Consider the following 21,525-nt stretch of genomic DNA (forward strand, 5'->3'; position numbering starts at 1 on the left):
GATCTGATTCACATTTGTCTGCTGGAGGGGTGTGTACACAGAAAGAGCAATTCTGAGAAGTCCTGTAATGGAGTACAGCCTCAAATTGTCAAAAGTAGTGAAATACATAACAAATGCATTTTCAGTCTGTAACTGTTGTATTGCTTTACTCTTGCAGCTTTAGTACAATTGGTAGATTAATTTTTTCCTGAGCAACTGTGTATAATTAAAACAGGGTGAGAAAGTTTAAAGTGATGTGAACATTTTGAGGTACTTCTTGAAGCAGTCAACTGAAAGGAACAACCTAAGAAAAGATGTTTTTGTGTCCCATACTGTGGTATAAAAAGTAAAGGAAACTAAAATCTAACACAATAAAAATAGTTTGCAATGTTTTGCAGTATCTTGAAAGCAAATGTTTGCTCTTGGGATTATTTTTAACTAAAAAACTCACTTCACATTCAATGGAAAATTTCATCTGCACTTGCCACCAGACAGTTTGTATATTCCAGGGCAGTTTTACTGAAAGGATAGCACATCATGAAGTAGCAGCATACAAGAAAATACTGCCAGTTTGCTTGTATGAATCAGATACTAACTGTATGCAAAAGTTAGCAATGAAGCAGAGACTCATGAAACACTTGCTGCAGATTTTCTCATGATTCTATTAAGTACCAGGTCTATGCTGTTAGCCAGTAAAACCTGAAGCACTTAGAACAGCTTCATGCCAGAAGAAAATGTGAAGTTATGTTAAATTTGCACACCATTCTAAATGATTCATTTCTGAGACAAGAACACTTAACACAGCACATGGACCACAAAATTGATGATGTAGCAATAACCTAAGGATGTCTGAGGAGGATATCACACTTTTGCTGTGCAGGAATTACATTTTTATGTTTCCTCTTCATACAGGCAAGCCTATCTTTTGAATACTCTAAGAACAAAGTAAAAGAATCGACACAGTAATTAAAATGTTTTCATCTAAGAGGAGTATTATCTCTTACTGCTGCTATTTTACCATCCATCACGGTACAACTCTGCTGAGAAGAGATGTATACCTCAGTGAAATGGAAAAAGCACAAACCAAGTATTAACAAGCAAGAAAAAGGGAGCAAATCAGATTTCTGATGCAGTGCAGCAAAAGGGAACTGCAGATCACAGGACAATAATCTGAAAAAAGTGAAAGAAAAAGAAATCTTCAAGTCAGAGTTCAGCAGGTCTAAGTCAGCGTAGCCCCAGGGAAGTTACGCTCACTTAGGCCTAGTAGGAATCTTGCTCAGCAACCTGAAAAAAGAAAGGGAAAAACTTAAGGATAAACAAGAAATGCTTGATATTGAGCAGAAAGAAAGACATAATGCCCTTCCTCTGTGAAGAGGGAAAGAAATTCTTGCCAGTGGGTGGGAGAATGGTCAACAACTTGTCAGAAAACAAAGATGAAGCACAAAGCATAGGAAGTGAAAATAAACAGATATAATGACAGCAGTGCTAGGTGGTAAAGAAACAATTTTAGGAAAGGAGTGAAGAATAAAACGGCACAGAGAAAAAAATATGTTCTTTTAAGATATCTGACTTCCTGTTGACATTACTATTTCTTGCACATGCCTGTCAGAAACACTTTCATGTGATTCTTGGTTCCTCTCACACTGCTAAATACCTTAATATGTAGCATAGGTTAAGATTTCCTGGATCACTTCTACAATTGTTACACTAGACAGACAGATCACTTCACCTCCCTGTTGTCATTACAAGGTGAAAAAGATCAGTGGATATTCATGCAGCAAATACTGGGGAGGTGTGGGAGAATTGTATGAAACAAAAGAATACTCACAACATTAATTTTAATATTTTAAATACATACTATCAGATAAAATAAGTTTTTTGGTCAATTCTGACATCCAAAACAAAGCTATTAAATAAATACTGTTTACAAGCCTCTAAAAGCACACAAAATATGAATACTCAGAGCTCTATATGAAAAAGTGTATTTATGCACCATTTGTTGGCAGTATGCAGACACATGTGCCTAAATTCTTATATCCACTAGTGTATGAAGTAAACAGAAGATAACACATTGAAGATCTTTTTAAACTATGTTTGCAACCAGGGATTGGAACACTTGTCCAGAAATGGCAGCCTTATCTGTAATCCATGCACTTAAATTTCAATCAATATCCACGGCAGCCAGCGTCTATTTGTGTTTAAATCAAGCAGATGCTTAGATGGCAGGTTATACAGCATTTCTCTGCTGGGGAAATAGATTGCAGCTAACTTGCTAAGTCAGATTTTTAATCTACACAGGCTTTTAAACTGCAAGAGATTTACAAGCGACTGGTATTAGGTTTGTACACTTGCCCTTCTCTTATTAAACAGAGGATAATTTCCTAGAGTAGCCACTCACAAAGGTGGGTTAGAAACAGTGTACCTGGTCTGCATAATACAAAGGATTTATTTTTTTTCACTTTTGTTTCAACACTATATTGAATACTTCAGGAATCACAGCACTCATTTTGGATAGGAAAGCTGTCTCTGTCCAACCAAAACAAGACAGTATCCTGTAATGGAGCTGGCTATGCATAAGTCTAATAATCTTTTTTTCTTCCTGTTTTAAACAAAAGTACTACTCTGAAGCTGAACATGTTAGGACTACACTGATATTGGCACAGGGATGTGAAACTTTCAGTTTGGAACTTATAGTTCTCATACCAGAAAAGTAGTGAAAAACAGTATCCCAAAGCTAAGTTATTACTCTGGATAGTGTGGAAACTGAAAACGATATATATGTAATGACAAAATATTTAGTGTGCTTATGTAACTGAGCCTTGTTAATAACCTCATTAACAAAAATAACATACTCCAAATGGCAAAATCCCAACTACAACTCTAATATGTAAACACTTTCAGCACAGCAGCTATTCATACTACATGCATCTGTATGCTATAGATACATAGATACACATTGATAAAAAAACACACCCAGGTACACATGTTCTAACACTGCACAAAGACACACAAATAGGCTTAAGTTTGCAAGCAAAGAGTAGGTACAAACAAGTATACAGAGATAAGGACAATATGTTATGTTGGATGATATCTTGTGTTGTCACTGAAACATACTCACCATTTGCAGAAGATCAGAAGAAACCATCTGCATACAACACATTGCTGTTGCCAAAGCACAGACAATGGTGGAGATGATATTGAGAGCGCATACACTGAACAACAGGTCCTGTGAAAAGACATGCATCAGAATATCATCTCTTGTCTCTGGGACACAAAGGACAGGAAATAATTTTAGCACTTTCATAATAAACACTGTCCACTGCAACCAACTGATATGGTCACAATTCACAGGATCACAGGATGTCAGGGGTTGGAAGGGACCCAAAGAGATCATCGAGTCCAACCCCCCTGCCAGAGCAGGACCACGCAACCTAGCTCAGGTCATAGAGGAATACATCCAGACAGGCCTGAAAGTCAACAGAGAAGGAGACTCCACAACCTCTCTGGGGAGCCTGTTCCAGTGCTTTGTGACCCTTACAGGAAAGAAGTTACCCGCTGTGTTGAGGTGGAACCTCTTGTGCTGCAACTTACATCCATTGCTCCTTGTCCTACCACAGGGAGCAAGTGAGAAGAGCCTGTCCCCTCCCTCCTGACTCCCAGCCCTCCAATATTTATAGACATTTATTAAATCCCCTCAGTCTTTTCTTCTCCAGACTAAAAAGTCCCAAGTACCTCAGTCTCTTCTCATAAGGCAGTGCTCAAGTCCCCTAATCATCCTTGTAGCCCTCTGCTGGACCCTCTCCAGCAGATCCCTCCCCTCTTAAACTGAGGAGCCCAAAACTGAACGCAGTACTCAAGATGAGGCCTCATCAGGGCAGAGTAGAGGGGGAGGAGAGCCTCCCTTGTTCTGCTGGACACACTCTGCTTAATACACCCCAGGATCCCATTGGCCTTCTTGACCACAAGGGCACATTTCTGTCCCATGGATAACTTGCTACCCACCAGCACTCCCAGGTCCCTCTCCACAGGGCTCCTCTCCAGCAGATCACCTCCCAGCCTATACTGGTGCAGTTTATTAACTGTGCAGAACTCATTCAGCTCAATATCTTCTTAAACCAGTCCACAAAGGGAATAATCACAGAAACAAACACCTTCCCTTCTCTCTACTTCCTCAGACTTATTGACAGTTTGAGTTTTACAGTTCCTTAGAAAACAGACAAATTACTGTGTTCACAGTGAACTCCAAGCTACAAGATACTATGGAACAGACTTCTGAGTAGAAAAAAACTCAGAATAACAACAACAGAAAAAACAACGAAATCATGCCAAAATGTTGTTGCTTTCAAAATGTCTCTGAAACATTTTTAGATAGAAAAGCAGTGACCACTTCCAGGCATTTCATGTTATGCTGATGAAATCAGTGCATGGCCACACTGTAGTTTTGGTTGTTTTTTTTTAAGGAAAATGTGAATATTTAAGATAAAATATAAAGTACTTCTGTTTACTAAGTAGAATACAATAAAATATTTAAATTGAAACAAAAATGTTTTTATAGCAAAAATTTCATTAAAAACCAAAGCATCCAGCTCTTCCAGTTGCTGGATCTTTGTTTACTCTCCAACATCCAGTGAAAGGAACACTGATTTTGCATGCTGGTGACACTTCAAAACTACTACATTCCCTCTACAGTAATTGCATAGCTGTTGCACTTGTGACAATTACACGTCGCTGTTAGTATTCTGACCAGCTACAAGAATGCCAGAAAAAGCACTACAGAGAACAGATGAAAAACAAAATCCAAATTGTTAATACACTATAAGTAAAAACCCTATGTAGGCTCTAAGTTGAAGAGTATTCCAGTCACCGCCGTAACATAAAAGTAACTTTCCATGTTATAAAATCAATGCATTTGCTCTTTCTGCTATAAATGTGTGCTCCTCAAGTGGCCTCCATTTGAAGATGGAAATGAAAGCTCTGGGAACCAGGCAGATGTTAAACGGGCCAACAAGTTCTAGTCATTTAAATCTTAGACTGAGGCACATTTGCTTCTGCTCATCTCATTAGCAGTTTTCTGCCTTCCTGGCCAGCCCCTCAGCCAGAGGAATCAACAGCATCAACAATAAAATACTAGAAGGACAAATATCTAACTCACACACAGAAGGTGATATCAGGGACTACAGGTAAAGAGGAAACTAAATCCCTAGTGATGCAGTTAGTTACCAGTGGCACAAAAAGATTGAGATCCTGCATGCAGCCCTCCTCTTGATCATGGACCATTAGGTCCATGTCCTTCCTGTGTTCACGCCTCAAGAGCTGGACACAGTAATCCACTCACACGAGTATAAATACTTGTTATGGCATCAGAGCTTGATGAATTGAAACATGCCTGTTATGCAAATAAATGCCTTACAAGGGTTACAGCATTGTTCCTTTTCATGGGGGAGGATGGAGAGGAAAAGTTCTGCAATGAAAGAGTTGCCTTTTTTGTTATGCCTGAGCTCATGAGTTGGTGTAATGGGTGTTGAATTTTAGATGCTGTCTCAAGCCAAATAACTTAAGAATTAGAGTTACTGTTTCAATAGGGTCTGATCATTGGACTCAATGACCTTGAAGGTATTTTCCAACCAAAACAATTCTATGATTCTATGTTCTGTTTTCCATATGTAAACCTAGATAAAGAATATCAAGCAGAGATAAGATCTTGGGCAGAAACGAGACTACTTCCTGGCAAAAGAAACTTACAAGAAATAACATTCACTTTTTTTTTCTACTACAGGCATTTGGAATGAATTTATTTTGCTAATCTGAATGTGCAAATTAACGCCATCTATGTTAAGTAATGAAATCTACATTGAAGTTGTAGATTAAGATCCAAAGTGTCTTTAGGATCCTCTCAGACTCAACTGTGCCTCTATCACCAATGACATGTTTCTTTGTTCTGGACCTGAAAATCCCACAGCTTCATCCCACTATTCCAATGTTTATCTTTACTGTTGGCGTCCTCACATCTATCTCACAGCTGAAAACCTTTACTCTTTTTCTTCCATAGCTTTTGAGATCAAGCTATTAAAGCAGCCTTTACATCTTTAACACTATTCTCATGCTTAAAGTCTTTTCCTCCTTTATTGCATAACGTATTAATCTCATTTTCTCCAATCCTCGACTGTGACTATTTGGTTCACCTTCAGTTGGTACACATTCTCCCTCAAATGCAGGATCCTGAACTGGGCATAACCAAGGCCTTGCTAATTCTGAATACAACATATTTTTTGGTGCTATATAAACTGTACTCTCACCTCCTGAAGTGATGATTGAGGGTTTTTGCAACAATACATCACTGATTTAACTTTTGTCGAACAAAACCCCAGATCTTTTCCTGCAGAACTACTATCCTCTTCACCCTGCTACTAGGTAAGGATAAAGCAACATCATAAACATAAACCAATTTTTACTGGAGAAAAGTCAAACCCCAAACTTTATTCTTAATTATACTTCTCTCACATTTATAAAAACAAGGAATAAACCAAATCCATTTTATACTGCACTCACACAAAAAGAATTATTTTTCCCCTAAATTCCTTTCTCTCACACTCCAAAGCACAAAGTAAAACCAAGTAATGCTTTTACATTCTCCTTCTCTACCAGTAATTCTAGAAAACCTCTCCAAACAGTGTTTTGCTTTGATTTTTATTCACTGATAACTGTTGTGAAGCAACAAAGTAAGTTGACTCTGCAGCAGTGTCCCAGACTGAGCACTCACAATGACCATGGTTTCTTTGTTGTGGTTGGAGATTTTTCCCTTGCCAGGCACGGTTAGCTGAACTCAATTTGCTATTCAGCATTACCTTTGTTATGTAGGGCAAGGATTAGTGTCCACAGTAACAATGGCCCTCTTTCGACAGACTGCTTTTCCAGGCTAAGCATACAACAGTTAGAGTATTGTTCCCACTACAATCTTTTTGCAGGTGCTACGACTATAATACTTCAAAAGCAGTGATGCAGAATTTTTATGTATTTCATGTGGATCAATAAAGAGCAGATATTTATCTGCCAAAAATGTGACAAGACAGCAAAATTGAACAAATTTTAACAGCAATACAAGAAGCAGAGACTGTGGTACCCTCATCATCACTAGATATTTTTAGACTTTTTTCCTATCCTTTCCCCACGAAAGTCTGGTTCAACATTAAAAAAAAAAAAAAAATCAATCCAGAAGCAAATATCAACACTTCTCTTCTGCCCCAACAGCCCCCTCATCCCCCACCTCAGGCCATTTATCATTTTAAGGGAATTTCCTCTATGTGCCCTGTAAAATGAGTAATTAGGTAATTCCTAGGGCAGTGACTTACTCATTTATTGCTATCTATACACAGCAAGTGCTCAGGAATAGGCTTCCAAGATCTAAAAGCCTCCATGGCCAAACATGTGTAAGGGCCTATGTAGATTCTATCTTGAACATGATGATGTTAAAGATGTTCTTCAGGAAATGCCTGTGAAAAATCAGTAACCGCAACAAGGCCAAACTTAACTTTCAAAATCATCTGGCCACAAAGAAATGCATTTCTAAGAGTCTAAAGGAGTAAGAAATCTGCACGCAATATAAAAGCAAGGAGCTTGATGGTCAGATTTTTAATTAGTATCTGCAAGAACTACACAAATCAGAAAACACAACACATAAATCTGTAACAGTGAGAAATACGATTTATGGTCTTGTAAAATATCTCAGTTAAAGATCTTCAGAATGAAAGCAGAGTATAAGATCTTACAAAGACTCTGGAGCACTGACTTTTCAACCCAGTAAAATGTTGAAAGCTGTATCACATTAATTGCCTGAGAATATGGCTCTGTGTGGAACAGAAGATGTGGGCACAGAGATTTTGCCCTTTGTGGAAACGCCATCTCAAGTTGAAATTTCTCAGAGCAACAGAGAATACTGAGATACTGAGGCATAAGAATGCAGGAAATTCAAGTAACTACTAAATTCAAGAAAGCATCTTTTCTGAAACTGACTGCCAAGGCAAGCTGAGAAGCAGAGATCACCAAGAAAAGGAGGTGTGTTGTCCAAGTTAAATGGTGTGTGTGTGTTAACTAGCTTTTTGTCTTCTACTAGCAGGATTCTTAAGACACATGCTGTAAACAAAGAGAACAGACTGATCCTTTAACTGTAGAGGTGATATTTGGAGAAAGAAAGGTTATATATTAAAAGAAATATAACAAGCAACTTGGATAAAACAACACAAAGTCCTGACTCAGATGGAATGCAGAAATTGTCTGTACCATTTCTGAGATTAAAACGTGAATTTCCAAATATCCAAGGATCCTCACCACTTTTAGGCCAGTGAGCACAGACAACATGAAAACCCGTTATGAAAGCTTCATACCCTAGCGTGCTGAGCCTTGCCCTTTCCTTCAAACACCTGTAGGTGTACCCAACCCTTGAAACTCCATTCCCACATCTTTAGCTTTTTCCCATATTCCCCTCCATCCTGTTTGCCAGTGACTTCTAAGTAAATGGCAAGTGACTGAAGGCAAAGGAAGAAGTGCTGACAGAAATGACTATCTCTCAAATTTTAAACAAACATTTAAGATAATGAAAGACATAATATTTAAAATAATAAAAAAGGAGCTAACTTTGTATTCAAAACCCATCATTTTATACTCCAGTCAGAATGTCATATGAAAAAAACCCATACATAACATACTGAGAGAGTAATTTGTCCTAAAAACTCATTTTCTTTGTTTTCCATCAAACTGCTGGGTGATAAGGCAGTCAGATGGTATTTAAACTGGAATAAAGGAAAAAAAAGGTGATTGATTTATCACTTTGATAACACAAGTGTAGAAACAATCATTTAACAAAGCAATTTAGAATAGTTATCAGCACAGGCAATTACCTGATAGAAGCAAAGAAAATCTCTGGAATGAGACAGAGTCTAAAACAAAAAATTACAATGCCATGAGTCCTTCATTTGTGATGGGAAACATGGCAGAACTGGGGCCTTTATTGCCAAAGAACACTCAGTGCAAGTGTATCCAGTTTTAGGAAATTTCATCCTTCAAAATGCAGTTTGTGCCTCCTGCTATCACAGTAAATATAAAGCATGCCTGGATTAGTACTGATTTGCTCCATGGTGAACAATATCAACAGTTCCTTCACCTTTGAAAGCAAAGGTACAACTCAAATTCTCTCCCATATTAGTTACCTTCCAGAGCCAGCTGTAGAAAAGCCAAATTAGTCAACCACATCTAGAATCCAATTGTAATAGATGTTGACTCAATATTAAAGTAAAAAATCCAATGTAAATTTAGGTCAGCAAGGGAAGTGCTCCATGACAGCAGCCTGCATACAAAATCAGGCAATAAGGTGAGTTCCAAAAGAACTTTGCTTCCTTATCTCTCCAAACTCATAGCTATAATAAAGCAGTAAAACACCTTTAACGTTTAGAATTAGTGTTTCCTATTGTTCATACACACTGTATTCATCAAATGCGTAGAGCATCAAGTCAAATCTCAGAAAGTTTCTCTGAAACCTCCTTTTGATATATAACCACCTACTGCAAGCTACTGTTTTGTAAGGGGTTGAAAGGAAGCTGAGTGGTAACAATACACCAAAAGGAATTTGGCATGACTCCAACTAAACTACATACTTCAGAATAATTGGTATTTGGTAAAAACATGGATGTCCTTGATTATTCTGTCTCCTTTTACCTACTACAGGAGCTTCCCAATTTCTTTTACATATTCACTACACAGAAGAAACAAAACAAAACAAAACAAAAACCCCAAACAACTCAAGTAAGTCAAAATAAAACAAAGATTTCTGGACATCACCATGACTCAACTCAAATGCAGACTTGGTAAATATTCAATCACTTCCTTGCCTCTTCATATCATAGCAATGAAGTATAGTGTCAATTAAGTAACATGCATGAACGACAAACCAAGGAATTTACCATTCAATACAGACACACACCACAGAAATGAAGCAATATTACCACAAAAATCTTCATTCTTTCTGTCAAACACTATATTGAAAATTATCCAGCTGTGCTGTTTACACAGGATTGGGAAATTCTAATTAAACCTATTTGCTCTAGAAGGAAACAAAGTACAAATCAATGTTTCTTCTCCCAACTTACTACCCTATCTCCACATTTATTTACATGTAAAGTATTTATTTTGTGAAATTCACATATTCACAGATTACATCAAGTGGAAGGAATCCTCAAAGGTCACCTTGTCCAAGCTCCCCGCAGTGTGCACCTCCAGCTGGATGTGTTACTTAACTTCATATTTCAAAAAAATGACATAGTACAAGGCCAACTCTAATACTGCACTAGTAATGGTCTTTACAATACACATATTTGGCTTGTTTTCCTGTGGAAATAAACAGATCATAGTCTTTGAGGCTCTTCAGTCCTTTGCACTTTTGAGAGCTTAGTCAATATGTAAGAAAAGGAATAAAATAAACTTGGTGATGTGTAAAAAGAATATTGTAATCAGTAGGCCTGAACATATGGATTTAAACATCCACACTGATCAAGTGCTAAAATCAGCATCACTTTTGTAGTTCTGTGAAGATGATTTCTTTTCTCCTTGATTGAATTCAATTACAGTGCTTCATTTCTTTTACTACTGTAACCTCAAAAGAGATAATGAGCAGTAAAGCTTTTTCACCTGTGAAATTAGTGCCTGTGTCCCTCTTCCATTTGTGAATTCAAGGACAACAATCCTTTTAACTCAAATTATAACTACAGTGGTTCTAACTGGAGATACATATATGTCTGAAAAACACTAGAAAAAATTAGCTGCTCAAATACCAGGAACACTGTCTCTGCTTACAAAGTAATCAATTCTGAACATTTGACTATAAACGAAGAATTCACTCACTGCCTGAGCTAGGAACAAAAACAGGAGGAAAGACAACTGTGAGTACACTGCCTCTATTATACAACTGTTAAACTTAAGACTTTCTGAATACTCGTAGCACAACTATTCAGACAGCAAAGCCCACACACTACCACTGGTTTTTATGGTCTCTAGTATGGTAAATAAACTGAGCAAAGACAGTATTTTCAGCTACCTGCTAATGAACACAAAACAAATCCACCATTTAAAAATCTAATAGGAAGTTACTTATTTCACTCTGAGCTTTATCCAGTTTTAAACATTTTAGGTAAACCATTTATCAAATTTAAGTATTTTGCATTTGGTCACACAGCAAATCTGGACATAGTCTGTTTCAATAACTATGAAGAACATGTTAGGAGTTGTCCTCCTCTGTTTTGCAAGTGAAACCATGCTCTTCTGAATGAAAAAAAAAACAAACATCTTAGTAAGCTTGATCATCAGGACACTTCAGTAACAATAAATTTGTATTCAAAGGAGAGGAAAGAAAAGATTCACACAGAAGACTGCAAGAACCCAAATTTATCACAGTATCACAGTATTATCAGGGTTGGAAGAGACCTCACAGATCATCAAGTCCAACCCTTTACCACAGAGCTCAAGGCTAGACCATGGCACCAAGTGCCACGTCCAATCTTGCCTTGAACAGCCCCAGTAACCTGAAAAATTTACTATTTATAATGTACTTCAATTTCTGTAGCTCTAAATCAAATATATATGCTAAAAGTAGAGGGGGATCAGCTTTTCCCTTAGCCTCTACAGTCACAAAATTGCTCTATGGAAACCTTTAAATGAAGTACAAAGCAATTATTTAAACACCAAATTCATACACTAGCATACACAACTGCAGGTATTTTTGGACTGTGTAAGCTGTGAAGTTATTAAAAATACCCTATGGGATCATTACTAAAACAAACCAGTGTAACACTAACACTCTCCTCTTACATGCAAGTAACAGATAGCTGCAGTACATTACAGAATAATTCAATCTTCTGACTACCTAATTTCATCCTCTCAAAGCATGATCTCACAAAAACCCAAAAAACAAACAAAAAAAACCCAGGTTTGTTGCATGCCTATCTTATTAAAATTCAGGATGTTCTTGGTTTAGAAAGAAGAAATAGTTTTCAAAGATGACAGCTGTGAGGAAAACTCAGTCCTCAAATTAATGCTACAAGGCAAACTCAGTTCCTTAAAATTTAATCTACAAACTAACACATTCAGTTCAGACTACCAATTCAAGATTTTATGGTGATTCAGTGGCAACACTGTTAAGGCATCTAATCTGTATTGGTCTTATCTTGGAAAAGAGTTAGGATGTATGTAGAGATGATGTAACTGCGTATTTGTTTACATATATGTAATGTATAAACATTATTCACCCTTCTGCTTTTTTTTCTACTTTTACCTGAATAAAAGCCAGCTTGCACTGCAATATAAGATTACTGAGAGACAGTAAAAGCAACACACTGCTGATAAAACCTTGGCTACACTGACTGGCTGTTTTATGTAATGCATTGCATTTAAATCTTCATCAATTTGTGAGCCTCCAAGAACCTTTTCAGTGGAGCTCCATCTCTTTAGGTAATTTATTGTTCATAGTTCCCTCAACAGCCTACAACCCTGGCATCTTTGGCCATAAACTGCTGCATTAGAATCACTCCTCTCATCTGGACAGAAGGCAAGAGCAAGATAAGCTTAACTGAAGTCATTCCCAGGAAGTGAAAAATACACGATTGCTCCCAAGCACAAGAGAAGGTAATTTTACAAAGTGTTATTTGCAAAAGATCTGTTGGTTCTGGTAAACAATTTATCTCAAGTGACTGTTTTAAAGGTATTTAAATAATGAGCTTTTTATTTTTTACCCAAGAGACTTCATATGCTTGACCTTTTAAGATTTTAAAATACCAAGTTCTGCAAGCTTCCATTAATTGTAAGGCAAGACAGCATATATATCAATGAAATAAAACATTCTGCCACAGCTTCATGCTTTGATGCATATTTTTCTTTTAGGAATTTTACTCTAAGTAAAAAAGGTCTTTTTACTGTAAGAATAATCCTATCTTTTCCTTTTCCCTTAGTTTGTAAGATAATAATAAGCCTGTACAACGTTTAAGTAGCATAGGGCAAGTAGTTTTTAATATTTTATCCCAGAAAAATTAAATTTATAAAAAAAAATTAAAAGAAGTGTCCTGAGGTAAAGGTTCTTGCATAGTGTAGTGTCCATATTTGTAAAACCATAATATATTTTTGATGGGAAGGAGATTTTGAAGGGAACCTTATTTTCAGGGGCAGTTTAGTAGTTATTAATGCAGGCAACTGTGTAGACAACACACCTACTGGTGAAAAACACTAAGCAGGAAAGCTCCTTGTTCACCAGGGCAGAGAGATGAAGCTTGCTTTTCTGCAAATCTGAATGGTAGCTTGCCACATTGTGCAGAGATGTGAAGACAAACTACAAGTACAGGATCTTACAAAAAAACTTGTCAATGCACCAATTCATTGTCCTTGTGACAAGTTGAGTCCCCCACCACTTACAACAGAAAAATGGCAAAGTATTTCCATCCATTTTACTGCAGTATATAATTTTGTGCTGAAATTTCCCTAGTCCAATAATCACAGAAATTAGCACTAATCTCACAGATTCAGCCACCTTTTGCAATCAATTCTCTTATCTCTTGGATCCCCAGCACTGAACACTTCAAAGATGCAGCATGCTGGTGCTAGGCCATCTCATCTAGAAGGTGCTTTTCCCAAGAAAGGCTGGATCAAATGATCCTTGATGTGCCTTCCAACCTGGTATGCTATGATTCAATTATTCTCTCTCTCTCTATATATATATATCTACATATACACATGTGTGATCACAGACACTGCAGTGGTAATTCCTGCAGCCCTATTAAATTGTTTTAGTAGCAAATTCAGGGTTTGAAAGGAAGAAACTGACACTAATTTACGAAGGAGCATAGAGATGATACAAAGCAGAGATTACAAAAAAAGACCAACCCAAACAAAATAAAACTCCCAAACCATAACCAAACACCAATAAATAAACAAAAAAATCATAATTTTAAATAATTTTTCAAAGCAACTATATTAAAAAAAACACCTTAATATCATGCAAGGCATGGTATTGGCTCAATTCAAACACACAAGACTGGTAGCCACTGTTACTTTCCCTTGTCCTGTTTGACTGGGAACAAGATCAGACGTGATACATGCACAACTGTTCTCACAATGAAGTTCTCATAGCTACTACCATCAAGACAAGCACTGATGATTTAGCTGAAACATGAAATTTTAACCCTACTCTCAGTAAAGAGAAGGAGCTTGAAACCTATCACAATATTATACATAAAGGTGTATAATCTTAACTGGTACTACATTTTCTCTGCTTCTGGTGTCTCAAACAGTGAAGACAACTGAGGCTTTGGTACTAAAACATCTGTTCTCTTCAAATCACATTGTAGTTCTTAATTGCAATTAAAGAAGGTGAGCCTTATCACTGTCGGTTGTCAGTTGTCTATCTAATGAGCTGTAATTTATTCTTGTGGGCTTAGTAGAATGCTGCTATGAAATGTACATCCAGGAACACAGCTCTCAAAGCCAAATAGAAAGAATGCACAGAATTAGAACTGAAAAAGAATTTAAGAAACTTTATGAAGATTTTCCTAACTATGTTCTCTTTAAAAAAAAGTCTGAACATAATTAAACATGCACAGGAACTTCTGTGTTTAAATTTGCCTTCCACTAGTGCAAGCAGATATGTCATCAAGTCCTTTCATAAATAACTGAATTATATTTTTAAAGGAATTCTATTTTGTGCTCCTGTTCTGATTGCTGTATAGATTAGAAACCTCATCCTGATTTCCAGCATACGTCAGTTCTACTCAGTTCATACGCTGACAGTGCCCTCAACGTTAAACACTTCTCTCTCCTTAAAACGTTAAACACTTCTCTCTCCTTAAAACTTGCTCTGCCAATGTATTTCCAGCCAGCAACCATATGCTCCCTCAATCTTTATTTTTACAGGACCAACAAGTCAACTTTTTTTTGTACAGCAGGTTTATGGATTTTCATGCCACTCTTTGAAGAACGTCCTTCTGAGAAGTTATTTTCCTGCATTCCCTTCATAATATCTTTCATTGAAACTGAACCACTGAATATGGCCCTGAATTCAGCATTCCAAGTAGTGGCTATGTTTTCTTTTGCATTTAGTAAATCTCTGCTCCTGAGTAGGTTTATGCTCCCATAGTCTCCCCTGTTATCTTCATTAAAATGTAAGGCAGAGTTTAATTTTTGGGCCATATCAAATTGTTTCAATGTCCATTTCCACTTGATCTTTATTACTTAGTAGTTTGTTTGGTTGGTTTTTAACTGTGTTAAATCCTATTAACATAATTAAAATACATACTTTGAAACGGAGAGCTATAGATGTAGAGTTAGTTCTGTTGACCATTCACCTAAACCTAAAATGAATCAGTATCTGCCTCTCAAGCTAGGGCTATTTCTTCTGACCAGTCTTTTCATGGATTCCTTAATGTTTTTCAAACATGCATGTAAATGCACAAACACAAGACAATACCAGCTGCTCCTCTCATTATACACTTAAGTCTTCCTAGCTTTTAGTTACTTAAAACAAAAATAGACTGTTAATTCTCCTCATAACATACCTTTAGGGTCAGCCTCACAGTATTACACTCCTGCAGAGGGTTGAGTTTCAGTGTTTCTCCCAGGTTACTGCAGCCTGATGTTTGATGCTGCATTTCACAGCAAACACAGACACCATCACTGTCAAATTTGATCTGTGTTGAGAAAAAAAAAAAAAGTCAGAGAAAGTATAAATCTACAGAAATACACATCCCAAAACTATATTTACATCTGTGGTAACAGTAATGACTAACAAATGCACTGCAACCAAAAATCTCTGTGCAGAACCCCTGAGGCTTTCAGTCTTCCACTGGCTAATACAATCTATAAAAGAAGTAAAATACAGAGAAATGATACAGAACCAAAGAAAAAAAATGATACTTTTAAAATCTCTTTTTTAAAAAAAATTGCTTTCCAGGACTAGATGTAAGCAGAGTAACTCAAATGAATAAACATCAAATCACTGCCAGAGGGGGAAGACAAAAAAAACAGAAAAAAGTCCAAAACTACACAAAGCAGTCATGATCACAAATGTAATCTACAGTTATACACACAGAGAAAAACAATTACAACAGAAACTTGAGGACAAAGAACACAGCATGAAGAAAAAGTGGAGAAAGACATATGTCAAGTCATACCTAATTTTACTTTGGAAAAGGTTTGGTCTCTATTTTCTTAGGTTCAGTTTCTCTTGAACAAGCACTCAATGCTTTTACATTTTAGAAAGCATTATGAATTATATTCTTCAAAGACTTATATTCAAGCATGCCTTGCTCAGAATACTGAACCCTGATCACTCTCAAAAATTACAGTTATCTTTAAGTGATTCTAAAATATTCCCATTCAGCTCTAACAAAATATTAGTTACACTACTTCTGACTTCCTCAATAAAAACAAATGGACACCACCACTACCTCCCCAAGAAACAAAATAACCAAAGCAAAACTCACAGCAATATTTTTCTACTTCCTTCCAACAAAGACTTTTTAAGCCAAAATTTAACTCTGTACATGCTTTAACCTAGTCTGTTAATATCAACTATCACTGATTTTCATCTGCTCAGCAGAGTATTTCCATACTTTTTCTATGCCCATTTTTTTGCAGGTTATTTAAAGGGCCATCAATGCTGTAAAATATCTCAACTTCCCCAGGTCACTAGTTGCAATTCAATCTCAGTTAGCATTGAGAAGTCATTACTATTACATGGCAGTTCCTTAAATTTTGACTTTAAAAATATCAAACCCACATTTCCATCCTTAATATAATTAATAATCAGTAGTAAGAATGACTATATCTATAGTATATTGCAGAGACTTGTCAAACCCTGAGCCACAGATACTGTAAAAGAAAGAAAATGTATTTTCAGTCATGCTTTTAATTTCTAATTAGCATTCAATTTAATTCACAAAGGTGCTTTAATAATTTCAGATGAGTGTTTTTTCACTTCCTGTAACCTTTTAACCCTCTCTTTTAAGAAATGAAAGATTTGCGCAAAATGGAACTACATGGTTTATAATCAGATAAGCTCAGCTCTTTGAATTAATGGAAAATACAAAGCACTAAAAGACTGGGGAGGTCTTGCTCCTGGACCTCTGTGGAAATGGTGTCAAGTGTTAGATAAATGATAGACAAAGATCAAAATTTACATTTGGAATTTGAAGCTGTCAAATTCAGTGGTCAGAATGCTGCAGCACACTTGCTATACCAGAACCAAGCATACAGCCTGTGACTGTTAAGTTTTTATAATGAGAAAAACGAACTTCAGACAAAGCTATCAACTGCAAGAGCATTTATTCTCTGATTCACACTGCCCCCGTTCAACGAAAGACAGTCAGTGACTCATAATGGGATGTATTTGACATTTGTAATATGAAACACAGATCCCAAGTCTGCTTTTCTCTCATGTAATGAACAGGCGGCACAGAAATAAGGCTGAAAAAGAAAAAAATACTGCTGTGTTAAGATTCCCCATCTATGACTGACTGACTAATTTTGAAAGATGTTCTGTAAATTCATACTGCCCAGTTACTCTCCCTTTAATTCAAATCTTTAAAGAGAGCTTGCAAAACATAAGGACATCTTAAAAATGACAGTATATTCAAAAACAGCTATGATTTGCAACACCACCACAAAACAAAACTCTTTTAAACTTAGGCACACATTTTGAGAGCCCTGACATCCCCCTCTTTGTTCAAACATCTGTAAAGTGCAATCTTTCTAACCTGTGTTTACAGAACAGACAGCAGTACAAAAGACTATGTGTCACTACTTCTGTTTCCAGCAATACAGTGGCTGAAAGCAATTTTGAGCTCTCCTACTTTATGAGGAGAGGCTGAGGGAGCTGGCATTGTTCAGCCTGGACAAGAGGAGGATCAGGGGTGATCTCAATGCTGTCTACAACTACCTGTAGGGAGGTTGTAGCCAGGTGGGGGTTGGTCTCTTCTGCCAGGCAACCAGCAATAGAACAAGGGGACACAGTTTCAAGTTGTGCAGGGGAAGTATAGGCTGGATGTTAGGAAGAAGTTCTTCAGAGAAAGAGTCACTGGAATGGGCTGCCCAGGAAGGTGGTGGAGTCACCGTCCCTGGAGGCGTTCAAGAAAAGACTGGATGAGGAACTTAGTGCCATGGTCCAGTTGATTGGATCGGGCTGGGCGATAGGTTGGACTGGGTGATCTTGGAAGTCTCTTCCAACCTGGTTGGTTCTATGATTCTACTCCAGAATGCTCATCCCTGCCCTACTGCTGTCTCACACTTGTGAAGTTAGGATCAAGAATTTGTGCAGCTATACTGTGATATAAACAGAGTGGTTTACTTTTAGACCAAATCAGACCTCAAATGCAATTGCCTGTGACAGACAGTAGCACAAACAACAGAGCTACACTGGTACACCATTTGCCTGCCTCACACGCAATTACATCAGCAGTGTCTTGAAAATTGTGCTACTTCTCTCTCTGCTGTGTTGAAATCCTTTTTTGGTTGGCTAAACTCAAGAAAAAAGCAGCATTCACTTCAACTCCTGCATATATTCCCTACCATCCTGTACATATTTGCATTTGATGTTATGATTCTTACTCATGCCAGTAAGCATAGTACAGCTTGTGTATTTTCATATTTATGACAGTTCCACAGTACACCCTCATGTAAACTATATTTAAGATTTCAAACATCAGCCAGAGCTGCCTATATACATAAAGTGCATTTTGTCTTGCCAAGAAGCAAAACTTTTTTTGCCTTTTTTTACTTCAGAAGTGATAAAAAACATTAAAACCTGACTTAAGTATCAGAGGAACAAAAAAGGAGCCTCTAACAACAAAGAACTTCAGACTAATTAAAAATACATACATATATATACACTCAGCTCCCTATGTTACAATAAAATAGCTAAAATGTGTGGAGACCAGACTTTTATCATCTCTATCAATTCATCAGATTCCATCTAGGTATTATGGGGTGTTAACAAAGAAGAAATTACTGCTGAGTACACACACATTCCCACCAAGAAGGGTAAATAAGGGATGAAGTAACTGTTACTTTGGATTCTGATCCTTCTGTTCAAGGTTTTTTGTAAGGAACACAAACACTTCAGGACAAAAGTCCAAAACAAAATATAAAAGTCCAGAAGTTGAAAAAAAGGAAGTGAAGTGCAAGAAAGCCTCATCACTATGTCTATGAAAGGAACTTTAGTCATACATAGCACCTTATGCAAAGAGAAAGAGCAGGAGGATCCTATAAGGAATGAGGTTGAGTGGTAGGAAAATATCAAGGGAAACAATTGACTTTTGAATAAGAACAAACAAAAATGACATACATTATTCTGGAATTTTATAATGGATTTTATAAAACATCACTAACAAAATTCTGTCCTGTGCAGTAACAGAATACAAAACATACCAATTGCTCTACCCACATATGTTAAAGATTATTTTTTTTTTTTAAATAAGACAGAAATGGGTTTTTTGTCACATACACATTTATGAACAGCTTGAGTGTGTAACTGCTCAGTACACATCATATTTGCAGTGACTTGAAGCAGTATCTTGAGGTTTTGCCCACAGGATCTACAGCTAATCACAGGGGAAAAAAATCCAATTATATTTTCATAACAAGCCATTAAAGCTATTGCTTTAGGTTTGGGGTTTGGGTTTTTTTTTTTGTCGCTGTTGTTCCTCAGTGTGGTGTGTTGATAAGCTGCAGGATAACAAGCACAAATAATAAATTTACAAATCACAAATTCAAAATGCTAACATATGGCAAGTACATTTTTCATATTCACACCAACATATGCACTATAGAATCTACAAGAAATCCCTGAAGTTTAAAGCAAAATAAGACCCTTTTCTCTCACTTATTCTTCAAACAACTACTCCCTGTGGAAAGCTTCTAAATTTGAACTCCATAATACAGTAGATACTATTAAAAATTTTTAAATCACACATTCAGCATGAATGAGTTTGACAAAAATACTACATTTAAACCAGAATTTATTTTTAATTTGACTTGCACTCCGCTTGAAAATTTACTAAAATAATTTTGGTGCCTTTATATTGGATGTTAACTACATCTCAAACTCCACATCTAAAAAACCCGGGGTTTCACTCTTGCAGTTGCATTGTCATGAAGTAAATTTGTACCCTAGAAGGCAATCAGAGCTTTCCAATAATGTACACCCAGCCACACAGTACAGGACTGCACAGATCTACAAGACAAAAGTGAGCACGAAATATAAGTGTGCTGGTTTGAGGCTAATTGGAATATTTTACTGAGAGAAATTAAATCCTTAGCTGTGAAAAGAAAATAAAAAAAAACCACAGTACACTTTACCACTCATTCTTCTGCTGAGAAATGCAACTATTCAACTATAGATAAGACAGCTCTCAGTTCTGTTCCTTCTCTCTGGTGGACTGAGTGTGTGGCTGTATCTGCCTTAACTCTTTAATCTGGTCTAACTTTTTATCCTCTAACCTCCTTGTTGTCCTTTTGACATTTCACCTCAGATCTCTCCAGATTTATCACGTGAGATATACAGGGATCGGTCTGATTATTTCTGAAGGGAGGGAAAGAGGGAGGAAGGGAGGGAAAGAGGGAGGAAGGGAGGGAAAGAGGGAGGAAGGGAGGGAAAGAGGGAGGAAGGGAGGGAAAGAGGGAGGAAGGGAGGGAAAGAGGGAGGAAGGGAGGGAAAGAGGGAGGAAGGGAGGGAAAGAGGGAGGAAGGGAGGGAAAGAGGGAGGAAGGGAGGGAAAGAGGGAGGAAGGGAGGGAAAGAGGGAGGAAGGGAGGGGATGAGATTTTGGTCAGGAGCCTCCTGACAATATGATTGTTTTGGGAGGGACTTTGTGTTTCCATATTAATTTTAACTTGTATGTAACTGTAAATATTTGTGTGTGTGTGTGTATATATGTACATGCTTGTAAATTGTGCTAAGCTGTAAATATAGCTTCCTTCCTTAACTTTCAGATGCCTAGGTCTAGGCTGGGTGATTTCATTGTGTTGGGGGTAGGTAAATGCCAAACCATCACAATAAGCTTAGAACAAGCTACAAGAAACTGGCTTTTTTGGAGTTAAAATCAGTAATAAAATAATTGAATATGTTCAACATAATACATTACCAAATACAGACTCAAATCCTGTGCTTAATCATAAAACAACATTGTTCACTATAGTGCATTTCTCCCAGTGAGTATTCTATAAGAACAGAACTCTAGAATTTCATACATTCTCATTGCTTCAGCAGGGCAACATAATGTGCTCACATGCAAGCTTCTAACATGACTGAAAATCCAAAAATTAAGGTCTAGGCACATGAAACTTCATTTTTCTGAAAGAATTAAGATGTGATAAACAGTCACAATGAAATTAAATTGCCCTCACCTAGTACGAAACACTGTGGCAAAGCTAGTAAGTACTTCATTATGCTCTGAAAATTGAAACTGGCAGTCTGAACATTTGCTGTATCTTCTTTTGCCAGCTCAGCATTTTGTTAGTCCAGAGGA

At 37.0% G+C, this 21,525-nt stretch overlaps 1 protein-coding gene across 5 annotated transcripts in view; it reads right to left on the bottom strand.

The window, feature by feature from the left end:
• The window catches only part of ENTREP2 (endosomal transmembrane epsin interactor 2), a 93,429-nt gene that overhangs the window by 18,200 nt on the left and 53,704 nt on the right, over positions 1-21,525 (bottom strand). For 4 of the 5 annotated variants that reach the window (XM_064157469.1, XM_064157470.1, XM_064157472.1 and 1 more), the window contains exons 4-5: positions 15,561-15,692; positions 3,098-3,205 (exon numbers count right to left, since the gene is read on the bottom strand). In XM_064157469.1, coding sequence (XP_064013539.1) covers positions 3,098-3,205; positions 15,561-15,692 — 240 coding nt within the window. The remainder of the gene's footprint in view (positions 1-3,097; positions 3,206-15,560; positions 15,693-21,525) is intronic. The other variant, XM_064157468.1, reaches the window with a different exon arrangement.

The sequence above is a fragment of the Pogoniulus pusillus genome, chromosome 17 (genome assembly GCF_015220805.1).
Source record: "Pogoniulus pusillus isolate bPogPus1 chromosome 17, bPogPus1.pri, whole genome shotgun sequence".
Classification (NCBI taxonomy): Eukaryota; Metazoa; Chordata; class Aves; order Piciformes; family Lybiidae; genus Pogoniulus; species Pogoniulus pusillus.